The 12,780-nt window shown below is 40.1% G+C and overlaps 1 protein-coding gene across 1 annotated transcript in view; it reads right to left on the bottom strand.

Annotated features, from left to right (window-relative positions):
- The window catches only part of SYNDIG1 (synapse differentiation inducing 1), a 193,682-nt gene that overhangs the window by 108,795 nt on the left and 72,107 nt on the right, over positions 1-12,780 (bottom strand). The window contains exon 2 of the mRNA XM_081293226.1: positions 11,338-11,897. Within this exon, the coding sequence (XP_081149352.1) occupies positions 11,338-11,817 (480 nt within the window). The 5' untranslated portion in view covers positions 11,818-11,897. The remainder of the gene's footprint in view (positions 1-11,337; positions 11,898-12,780) is intronic.

Here is a 12,780-nt window from a genome sequence, read left to right as displayed (position 1 = left end):
TGACAATGATTCAATATAAAAATAGAAGGACAGAAACTATTAAAAAAGTAACTGGATGGAAATTATGAAATTTAAAGTGCATTCTGAAATAAAAACTTGCAAGAAAAGCTCAACAGCAGATTTGCCACCACACACTTGAAAAATAAGTCAATTATCCAACCCGAAAAACAGAGGAGAAAAAAAATGTTAAAGGAAAATGACAGAACCTCAAACATCTGTGGGACAACATCAAGTCCATCAACATATTTACAGTGGGATTTTAAGAAAGAGAGGAGAGGAAAGGCAGGAAAAATGTTGAAGAACTAATGGTCCAAAGCTTCCAAATTAATCTACAGATTCAGGGAGTTTAAAAAGTCTCAACTAGGAAAAATGCAAAAGAGACATTAGTTTCTGAAAGTTAAAAAAAAAACTTGATAGCTATAAGATGGGGTGGGGACAACTTCTCTAAATAGAGAAATATTAATTCAGTTTATGTGTAACTTTTCATATGAAACAATAAGGCCATAGTGACATTCAAAGTGAAAAAAAAAATCTGACAATCAAGAATTCTACAGCAACAAAACTATCTCTCAAAAATAAGGGTGAAATACAGACATTCTCAGGTAAATAAAAACTAAAAGAATTTGTTCTTAGCAAATCTGTTATACAAGAGACAGTAAAAGAAGTCTTTAGACTGAAAGAAAATGACACCAGATGGTAACTTGAATCCATAGGAAAAGATAGAGTACACTGGAATCAGTAAAGATAGTGAGGGTAACTATGTAATGTTATGTGAATATATATTTTTTTCTCTTCCTGATATATTTCTTTAAAAGACATAGTGGTATACATTAATAATTATAACATTGTTGGTTTTGTAACATGTAATGTACGCATGAAAATATGAGCAAAATGGGGAAAGAAAATGGAACTATATTAAAGTATTGTTTCAACATTTTACTAAAATAAATTTAGCATTTTAATATGAAGTTAATTGAATGAGTTAGATGCTTACTTATCAAAATCTTTATAGAATGTACTAAGAAAATAACTAAAAATACAGTTACATAATAACAGAGAAATTGAAACATATTTAAACCCACAAACACATTTAACCTGCAAAAAAGCATAAGAAGAAACAGAAACAATCACAAAAAAATCAAGATACATGTAGACAACGAAAGTGAAAATGGCATACATAGTTCCAATCATATAAAATCATATTTGATGCAAATGGACTAAATATTCCTATCGAAAGACAGAGACTATAAGACTGAATTAAAATAATAAGCTCAAATTATGTGCTTTCCACAAGAGACACACTTTAAATTCAGAAACAAATATAAGTTAAAAGTCAAAGGATAGAAAAAAGTGTATCATACAAACACATAAGAAGGCTGGAATGAAAAAAAACTGACACAACAGAAAGACAGACAATCCACAAAAGTGAGTGAACATTTCCAATATTCCCTTTTCAACTAGAACAACAAGGCTCATAGACAGCCAGGATAACAGGCACGAAGAGCATAATTAACCAAATGACCTAACAAATATTTACAGAATACATCACACAACAGATAAACACTCATTCTCTCCAAAGTGCACACGGCACAGTCTCCGGAACAAAGTACATATAAGTCCATATATCAATTCCCAGTCACTATGAGAGATAGGTTCTTCAACCACAATGATATTGAGTTAGGACTAAATGATAGAAACAATGTGAAAAATCCCCAAATATTTAAAAGTTTAACAATACATTAATATATATAATTCAGTGGTAAAATTAAAAGTTATAATATTTTCTGGATACAGAAAATATCTTGAACTAAATTAAAATTTAAAAAATCCAAATGTATAGGAGACAGTTAAAGCAATGTTTGACCATCTCACTCCAGTAAGATTGGCAGCCATTATGAAGTCAAACAACAAGTGCTGGCGAGGATGTGGGGAAAAGGGTACACTTGTACATTGTTGGTGGGACTGCAAATTGGTGCAGCCAATTTGGAAAGCAGTATGGAGATTTCTTGGAAAGCTGGGAATGGAACCACCATTTGACCCAGCTATTCCCCTTCTGGGTCTATTCCCTAAAGACCTAAAAAGAGCATGCTACAGGGACACTGCTACATCGATGTTCATAGCAGCACAATTCACAATAGCAAGACTGTGAAAGCAACCTAGATGCCCTTCAATAGACGAATGGATAAAAAAAGTGGCATTTATACACAATGGAGTATTACTCTGCATTAAAAAATGACAAAATTATAGAATTTGGAGGGAAATGGATGGCATTAGAGCAGATTATGCTAAGTGAAGCCAGCCAATCCCTAAAAAACAAATGCCAAATGTCTTCTTTGATATAAGGAGAGTGACTAAGAACAGAGTAGGGAAGAAGAGCATGAGAAGATGACTAACATTAAACAGGGATGAGAGGTGGGAGGGAAAGGGAGAGAGAAGGGAAATTGCTTGGAAATGGAAGGAGACCCTCAGGGTTATACAAAATTACATACAAGAGGAAGTGAGGGGAAAGGGAAAAATAATACAAGGGGGAGAAATGAATTACAGTAGAGGGGGTAGAGAGAGAAAAGGGGAGGGGAGGGGAGGGGGGATAGTAGAGGATAGGAAAGGCAGCAGAATACAACAGACATGAGTATGTCAATATGTAAATCAGTGGAAGTGTAACTGATGTGATTCTGCAATCTGTATACGGGGTAAAAATGGGAGTTCATAACCCACTTGAATCAAAGTGTGAAATATGATATATCAAGAACTATGTAATGTTTTGAACAACCAATAAAAAAAAGTAATGTTTGAGAGAAAGCTGTAGCTTTGAGCACGTGTATTATGAAAGAAATAAACCTCAAATAAATATTGCCAGTTCTCACCTAAAGAAATCATATACAGAGGAACAAATTTAAGCCAATGGAAACAGAAAAACAACCAGGAAAAAAAGTCAGTTGGACCAGAAGTCAACTAGTTGAATAGATCAACCAACTTGATAAACTGTTAACTAGACTGACTAAAGAAGAAGTAGAAAATTACCAAAATGATGCATGAAAGAGGAGACATTATTACCAATCCTACAGGAGTAAAATAATTTAGATGGAATATTATGAACAACTTCATGCCAACAAATGAGATGACTGAAATGAGATGGACATGAATTATGAAAAATTATTAAAACTGGGTCCTGAAAAAAGAAAAAGTATTTACATTTTCTTTAAAACAATAGACTTAAACCAATAAAGGAACAGAAAAGTAAAGTGAAAATTTTTCCTCAAAGAAGAATCCAGACCCAGATGGCTTCACTGGTGAGTTTTAAAAAGTATTTTAAAAGAAATATTACCAATACCACACAAAATTTTCAAGAAAATGGAGGGAATAGTTTCTAACTTATTCTAGGAGCTGATGTTATCAGATACTAGAGTCAGAAAAGATAGCACAAGAAAGTTGTAGACTAATATCCCTCATAAACACAAACATCAAAAATCTTAACGAAATTACTAGAATATCAAACCCAGCAACTACAAAATCAAACCTGGCAGAATTTATACTCAAATGCAAGGATGGTTTGATGCAATACACGATAGCATTAAAGGACAAAAAATAAAGAAAATAAATACCATACACGATAACCTAAGCAGAAATAGCGAAAAGCACCTGACACATTGAACACCAACTTTCCATTGGGGGGAAAAAAACTGTTCAACGAAGTAGTAACAAAAGGAATCTTCCTACACATGATTAGGAGCATCTACAAAAACTATAGTTAATATTATCCTTGATCATAAAAGCCTGAATCATGAAAACTTTCCTCCAAAAAAGATCAAGAGTAAGGCAAATTATTCATTCTATTTCTATTCAACATTGTATTTGAGGTCTAGTCAGGGCATTAACAATAAAATCCCATCCCCACTCAAATCAGCACCTCAAATGTCCCTAGGGTTATGAAAAATAATTTTCTAAATGTTATCAATCATTTCCTGAATTCTTTCTGCTTCTTCTGGGTCTAACTCTTCTACTTGCTATTGTTCTTTCTCATCCATGATTTTGTATTTTCTTCAAATTTTTTTGAGTCTTCTTCCCTTTTTTCCATATAATTAATGAAGCATATGTATGGGCTACATTGCAGTTGTAAAATTCTGTGTTCTCAACATATTTCAAGTCTTTAAATGAGAGGGCCTACTCCAAGGCCTTAGAGGGCCCCAACTGAGGATTCACAGAAGTGAAGAAGTGGCATGGACAACCCAGATCTGTATTTTTGTGCTTTACTTGTGAACTCCAGCACAATGATGAAATGGGAGTTCACCATAATATACATTTTCCCCCTAATGTGGTAAGAATATCATTAACACCAGGAGATAAGCCCTGAGTCAGTAGGTTTGTCTCAGCTCCAAGAGCTGCTAGCAAAGCTAATCATGTGGTCTTAGAAATACCTCAAGCTTCCACCTCCATATGAATAGCATGGAACCATAGTGTCCCCTGTCCCCAGTGTTGTGAGGACTAGATGGCAGAATGCACATAAAGTGTCTGACACAGAGCAGGTACTTCCTAAATCTGTGTTTCCCTTCCCTTATCTTCCTTCAGTAAAGAAAAGTCTCAGCCTTCATGGGTGAAGTTTTAAATGATGACAGTCTCTGTACTTTAAGGATCCAAATAGCTGTGCACTGTCACCATAAGGGCACAATAATGTGTCTTTCAAAATTTGGTCAGTATCTCTGACAGTGTGAGGGTTATAAGCTTTCTTCAGCTAGGGGCTCTAATGACTTAATTTCATCCTTTAATCTATAATTGTATACTTTGTAGGATTACTTTATTATCTGTCCTTGAAATTTCTCTCTTTGAGCTTTATTTGTATGAAGAGAAGAAGCAATTTCTTACTGTTGGTCTTGTTAGAGGCTGCAGTTTTTACCTCCTGGCTGGGAAATGGATGAAGCAATAGTCATAGCAGGGAGGACTCCCTGGGGTGTGTGACGCCAGGCCACATTATCACCACTCAGAGTGTTCTGAATGCACCCAGGCAGGATGCCCGTCAAGTAAGACGGAGCCCTTTGATATCCCCCATCTCGTATCAAGTCACAACCTGCTCTACTTGGTGACTAACAGCACATTCATCTTAGGGTAGGGAAGGAAAGATCCTAGAACATCTGCTGCATTAGTGAGGACCTTCAATCAACATCCTTGAAAGTAGTTAGAGAGCCCATTCATGTTACTATCACAACCACAAAATCAAATGAAGGCTCCGTATGGTATTGCAGAAATGTGTGTCAGGTGAGCAAAACCTCTCTGTATCTAGGAACATTATGCATCAGTGCCAGGAATGATCCCCTTCTGGTAGAGTGAGGATCAGGTAAGAGCCAGACTGTCCAGCTAACAGAGCTCCAGCCATCAGGACTTGGCTCTTAACCAGTGCATTGGCTGTCTGAAAACTGCACTCAGCAGTTAACAATGTCCGTCTTCCATAGAATTTCCAGAGGCTTTAAAAAACACATTTTTTTCCCTAAAGTAGAATTTCCTTCTAGGAAATAGCTCTCCAGATTAATATTTACTATGTTTTTATTTCAGTCACAATATGACTATTGTCACTCTGTTCAATTACATGATTTTTAAAAGTATGCCAAAGAGTCTGCACTTTCTTGCTCTGTGGTTGCAGTGCTAATCCTCAATTTGTTGCCACATTCCTCTGCAGGCAGCCCTGCAGATCTGTGCATCCCCCATCTGCTGATTCAACTATCCAAGGATGGAAAATATTGGGGAAAAATTTCATCTGCACTGCAGAAGTACAAACATTTGTCTTCTTGTCATTATTCCCCAAACAATACAATTCTTTACACAGAATTTACTTTATATTAGGTTTTATAATTCATCTGGAGATGATTTAAAGTACATGGGAGGATGTGTATAGGTTATATGTAAATACTACAGCATTTTATAAAGGGGATTTGAGTATCTACAAGTTTTAGTATCTGCCAGAGGTCCTGAAACCCATTCCTATGAATACAGAGGGAAACAGTATTATGATTTCAAGTAATCCCTCCCATATTGACAACTATATGTGTGACAAAGTCAAAGACTTGAAAATCATTTAGACAGTGGATCTCATCTTCTCTTGCTGCTACAGGGACCCTTACATTGGCTGCCATATGATGAAGCCTGGACTATCCTGCTGGATGATGAAAGAAATGTGGTCCAGTCATTTCTGTCACTGTAGCCAATAGTCAATTAACATTCTTACACACAGATACCCAGTAAGTCCAGCTAACTCCAGACAAATGAGTGAACCCGGGTGGAACCAGAAGAATAATGAATCAGCTAAGACCAACTCAAATTGTTAACTCAGAATCATAAGCTAAATAAATATTTGTTGTTTTAACTCACTAAGTTTTGGGATGATTTGTTATGCAGTAGATAGTAACTGATACAAATCCCTTTATTTTTACATGGAATGGAACAAAGGTATATCACAGAACAGTTATTGCACATATGATAACAATTTGATTCAGTCATTAGAAGTGTCATGCCTGGAATAATGAAATAAAAAACACCATTGCTACCTACACTTGTATTAATGTTTCTGGGAAAATAACTTTGTTGTTTTGGAATTCCTAAAGGACTTTGTTAACCACTATGGCAATCCCCTAAAATCCTTCACAGCATCAGAAAAAAGACAATAGTCACAACGTGTCTTGATCTCATCCCCTCAGTCAGTGGGGAGCCATTTTTTGGTCTGGTGGAATTCCCTGGATGTCAAAAGGAAGTTTCTCTAAGTGTCTAAGAAACAGCCCCAAATTTAAATCACTTGCTGTTTCCTCAGTGTCATTGAGAAGTACTTTTATGGACAAGGAATTAAAAACAATATTCTTTATCTTACCATTATAATCAAAGCTCACTCTAAAAGTATTAATATAGAGTATGTGCTGTTATTTTGACCAAAAATTCCTGTTAAAAAATAGCTTCTGGTGTTTTATCACTGCTGTTGTTGCAACAGAGGAACACAGTTATGTGGTAGAGCTCATTTCCCCAGACATCTACATCACCTGTCAAAGCACTGGACCTACCAGGATAGACAAGTCTGCCTCTCTTGACACCACTTCCCAAGTTCTATTGTAAGAGATTTCCTCTGGAGACCTTTGCAGAGTTCTAAACTCCACATCAACTGATGTCACTATGTTAAAAACTGTTGCAATGAAATGGACTCAGAAACAGACTGCAGGAACTATGGGTTCAAACATACAATGAATCAAAAAATTGCAATTATATACTGGTTGTGTTTATTCACAAGGTCAGTCAGAAGCTCATGCAAGTGTTTAAGAAGGAGGAATAGACTTCTTTTGAGTTCAGTCCTTTATGAAGCAATAGGAAGGAAATTAACTGAGGCATAAGAAGACATTCAGATTATCTGTTCATCTCTTACTGACCTTGACGTAGGGTGGTTATTTAAGGAAAGTGTATGGATGTACTGGTATGAAGGGGTGGATAAAAGAAACACATGAGTGAATGGAATGATGGAGACATTCAACAATTTCTTTTACTTTTTCAATATAATAACTATTCAAAGCCTTAAACTGCAGGGACATCCTGCGGTTGGGAACTAATTATTCAAAACCACTAACATACCTGGGGAATGGCTGGAGGAGGTGGATCACTGGGGACATGCCCTGAAAAGGTTCATCTTTCCTGTGGTCCCTTCTCCTTTCTCTTTCTACTTCCTGGCCACCATGAATGGAGTAGCACTCTTCCACCACACCCTTCTTCCATGATGTTCTGTCCTATCTTGGGCCCAGAGCAAGTGGGCTCTCCATGGACAAAACCTCTGAATCCATGAGCCAAAATAAATTTTTTTCTCCTCTAAGTTGTTTTTGTCAGGCATTTTGGTCACAGTGACAAATAGCTCTCTAGCTCACCATTTTACTATCATAAGTAAAGACCATTCTAAAAATATTAATACAATGTAGGCAGCATTTTTGTGATTAAAGATTCCCACTGTCATATTATTAAAAGAATTGTTTCTGGAGGGACCCCAGCAGAGCTTTCTGCATCCACTTTGATCCTATCCACATACACTTCACCATCTCCCCTCCATCTCTCCTGTATCTTTGTCCCAATCTGAAACCAGAGCACCTTCTCCAAACCCAGATCAGAAGATAGCTCTCCTGCCTAAAATTCTTTCTCATGATTCCTCATGGCCAATCACAAAGTCAAGACACTCTGTCTGCAGTTTCCAATTCCTTCAAAGTATGTCCTGCTCACTTTGTGTTGTCTTGTGAATGAAACTTTGGAGTATTCTCTTAGTTACTCTGAAGAGTCTACCAAGGTTGTCTAGCAGCATAGCCCATGTGGTGTGACAGGAATGAGGCTAGAGCCAGTCACAGTGACAGTTCCAGATGGGTTTTCCAGTCCCCAGCCCACTCCTCCTGAGGGTTCCTTCTGAGCTCTTCATCTGTCCTTCCTGTCTTATAGGCATCCAAGTTTTTAACCTGCCTAAATCCAGCCTCCCTGAAATGGCTAAGGTCCTCTACAGTGGGACCTCACTTTCTTCTGGGGCATGTTGCTCCCATGCTCACCACAATCCAAGGGTCTCAATATTCCCAATCAGTTACTGAACCCTGCAGACTCCTATGTAATCTGTCTCAGGGTTACCATGTCCCTTTGGGCTAAGATTCTCCCTATCACCCTACGAGCCTCCTTATACTTATTCTCAAGATGCAGAGTTATAGATGCCCTTTCTAAAATGCCCTCATTCCACACACTGAGCTTGGAGCCCTATCCTCTTGTTGGGATGCATTCAGAGGCAACAGGTTATTCCTTCATCAGGACTCCTGTGCTAAGTTCAAATTGCTCTTGAATGTGTCTGCTTTCCAGAATTCATGCTGGCCAGACAGCATTTAGACTTCTGCTTTCAGCCAAACCCTCAGACCCTGGAAAACAGTAGACACTTGACACAGGCTCTTGAGCAGAAGCCAATGCACCCTCCCAGTTTCCACAAGGCTCTGGCTGACTTCATGACTCTTCTTCTCCACTTTACAGGTATCAGCAGGGGTAAGCTCTCTCCTCGGACTTCCTGCTTGCCTGTCAGGTCTGTACTCCCTACAGGGAATTATTCCAACATCCAGTTTTATCTCTCCACTTCTGAATTCCCTCCTGATGACAGCCATCTCTCTCCAGCTGCACCTGGACCTATCAGGGACCTCTGGTCCTGACTCTGCTTGTCTCCTAGGCCTTTCCCTCACCCTTCTTTATGGTTTCACTGGCCTCTCCACCCAGTCTGGGTTCCCCTGTGGGTGAGTACTAGAGTTTAGATCTGGATGTCACCAGAAAGCTCCTGGGCTGAAAGCATGGTCCTTGATGCAGCAAGATTCAGAGGTGGGGCTTTTAGACAATGAATGGATCGTGAGAACTCTCACTTCATCTGTGGATTAATCCACTGACAGTTGAAAAGGAGATGGGACCTAGTTGAAGGAAGTAAGTCACTGGGGGCATGTCTCAAAGGGTTTTTCTTTTCCCCTGCTCCTTCTCCTTTCCAGCTGCCATGAGCTGAGAAGCTTTCCTCCACCACACCCTTCTGCCACCATGTTTCTGCCTTGGTGCCAGCCAACCCTGGACTGAATCCTCTGAACTTTCCTCCAAGTTGTTCTGGTCAGGTATTTCAGTCAGAGGACTGAAAAGCCAACTACCACAGTAGGGCTGATTCTATCCAGACCTCCTCCTTTTTTTTTTTCTCCCTCTCCTTCATTTTACAGGCACAGGGCTCCTACTAGGAGCCTCACTTTCTGACAGATGGCCACACCCTGCTGGGGAAAGTCATGGAGCCAGAGGTCAGATCATATTTTCAGAGATTGTCAATGCAACCTGGCAATTTCTTTAGAAGTCTCTTCTAGAACATTCAACTACCCCCCAGTCATTACTCTCAACTATCTCTAAACTCCTCATGTCCTTGAAGCTCCCCTAGCTGCATCGATCCTTGGCCAACACGGACCAACAATGGACCCCTCATTTCTTTTCTTTTCAGTCCAGAGCACTGCAGTAAACTAGATTTCCCTTCCCACCTGTCTTTTCTCTCCCAAACAGCAAGCTGACCTCTCCTGCACACATAAGTGGTGTGCATCCTTTACTTCCCCAGCAAACAGCCCTAATTCTGAATTCTTTCCCATAAACATCTACCTCCATCTACAAAATGTTCTTGCCCACCTTAGCCCAAAACAAACAACTTTTCTCTTTTGACCACACTCAAACTGCAAATATTTGCACTTTGCTTCTCATCAAATTGACCAAAAATGTGACCCCCATCCCTCCCTGCCACTCATGTCCTAGGAAATTACCCTACTTGCAGTGGAGTAACTTCTCAAGCTTGGACAATAGCCTTCTAGCTGACAACCTTGCATATCTGCTCTCACCCTCCCACCTGGCACATCTTTGCAAGAACAGATGTCCTACAACCTTCAACCACTGTGCCCTATCACATCGTGTCTAATATGTGCACTTCAGCACATGTGATTCAAAGGCTCTCATTCTTCCCTACTCTACTAAATAAATAATCTGCCTTGGGCTGGGGATGTAGCTCAGTGGTAGGGTGCATGCTTAACATATGCAAAGCCCTCAGTTCAAACTCCTGCATTAAAAAAAAAAAAAAGATTTGTCTAATAATTCAATTCATCTTCCCTTTTCAATTTCTGTTTCTTCCAGCAGATTGTAGTAATACTGATAATCCCTTAAGAGAAACTTTGAAATTCCAAGTGAAGGGAACCACATGTGTCAGTAAAAGCACATCCCCAGTTGTCCCCACACATGCATCTCCAGCCTTGTATGGTTCTAGGACCATCTTGCTCACTTTTGCCACTGGCTTCTCTCCCTCATGGGTCATTCAACAGCAGGATCCCCGGCCGACCCACTAGTGCTGGTGTCTATTGCCCATCCCTGTGGCTTACTTTGGGTCATCTCTGACCAGATTGACTGCTGATGTCCCCTTGATTCTTTTTTTTTTTTTTTTTTAAAGAGAGAGTGAGAGAGGAGAGAGAGAGAGAGAATTTTTTTTTAATATTTATTTTTTAGTTCTCAGCGGACACAACATCTTTGTTTGTATGTGGTGCTGAGGATCGAACCCGGGTCGCACGCATGCCAGGCGAGCGCGCTACCGCTTGAGCCACATCCCCAGCCCTTGATTCTTTATCCAGCTCATCTTTCTCCATTCCTTCCATCCTTCATAAATACTCAGGAGTTAAAGAGCACCAAGAATGCTTTCAATTTCCCTGTATTTCTGTATGCGAGTTTCATTCCTTAACTTTTGCTGCACACTCACTAGTACCCCCCAAACCCCACTGCTCCATTCCAGAAGGTTCCCCCATAAGCACATCCTCTGACCTCCAGCTCCTGTAATTCTTCTTCCTCCTCCACATCGTAGGACAAGGTGTGGATTTTGATGTCATCAGCTGAGAGGTCAATGAACTTCCCATCTGGGTACTCCAGGCTGTCTTTGGTGGGTGACCGGTCCTCAATGAAGGTGGTCTCACAGCAGTCGGCTGCCACGCCATCCCCCCAGGAGCGCAGCACTCCTTCTGAGTAGAGGATGATATTGGGACGGTAATGGGACTCCACCGACTGTTGCAGGGTGTTGGGATCCAGCAGCTGCTGCACAGGCTCGTTTCTGCTGCTGTCCAGGCTGGCTGGTGCTGTGCTGGCCACCACCCTGCGGCTCTGGTACTGGGGCGCTGGGTAAACAGACACCAGGCCATCTCTACTCTCAGCCATGAAGTTTCTGGTATTAATCAATCCATTCCTCTTACCAGCATCACTGATCTTACTGTGCACCAGCACACTCTTCTGCTCGATGATGCCATCCATGGTCCTCTTCCTCCCCAGCTGGGCGTCAGGCTGGTGAGCTGGACTCACAGGTCACACTTGCCTCATGGGACCCATTTCTCCTGGAAGAGGAGAAAACGGAGATGAGCTAAAAATTTCACTTGAAACAAACATAAAGTTCATCATCAGACCCATATTGTTTCAGATTGTACCAGTCAACCAGTATGCATAGTGGCTGTGAAAATGAGATAAATATGCAGTCCTACCTGTTCCTGTGAATTTTAAAAAGGTTCTCTCAGGGCAGCCAGCCAGAGCAAGCCTGAAATTGATTACTTGCATCTCTATAAAGTCTCTGCTTCCAAATGAAGGAAACTGCAAGAACTGGATCCACTGCAGCCCTACAGAACCTCTGATTGCTAACAGACATCCTGAAACCCACAGGTAAACTCAATCACGTTAGCATCTCCCTTGTCCACAGGGAAATAAGACTGCAAATCTGTAATGTGGATTGACTATTCCCAGGTATAGTGCTATTCATTCAAGCAGAAAATCACACACCCAAGGAAGAAAGGGTTTAAAATAATGTTCCACGCAGATTTAGAAGATTAGTGATAGGAAGACCTATACCATGAGTACTGTACCTGGACAAAATTCCCCCAAAGAGACACACTTGCATGTGTGTACTGGTACATTCTAGTGTGCATATTAAAATGAGCTCAACACTTACACATGCTTCCTGGGTTCCCAGTTCCCAGCATGGCCTCTGGAATCTCACTAAAAACTCCCCTGCTTTGATTTACTTGATTTTGTAAGACACCTACACATTTGCGATACCATTAAGAAGTACTCAAAACTGTTTTTTCCCTAGATTGTGTTCCTATTTTTCTAGGCATGCAAATCTGAAAAAAGAACAAGAGGGTGGGAGCGGGGCAGGGAGAAAGGCAAGGAGAAGGAAAAAAGGAGAGGGAGGAGGAAGAGGAAAGAAACTAGAGCTTAAGATTTTCG

The sequence above is a fragment of the Spermophilus citellus genome, assembly GCF_964194105.1.
Source record: "Spermophilus citellus genome assembly, chromosome: 4".
In the NCBI taxonomy this organism is placed as follows: Eukaryota; Metazoa; Chordata; class Mammalia; order Rodentia; family Sciuridae; genus Spermophilus; species Spermophilus citellus.
This window is presented reverse-complemented; position numbering and strand designations above follow the sequence as displayed.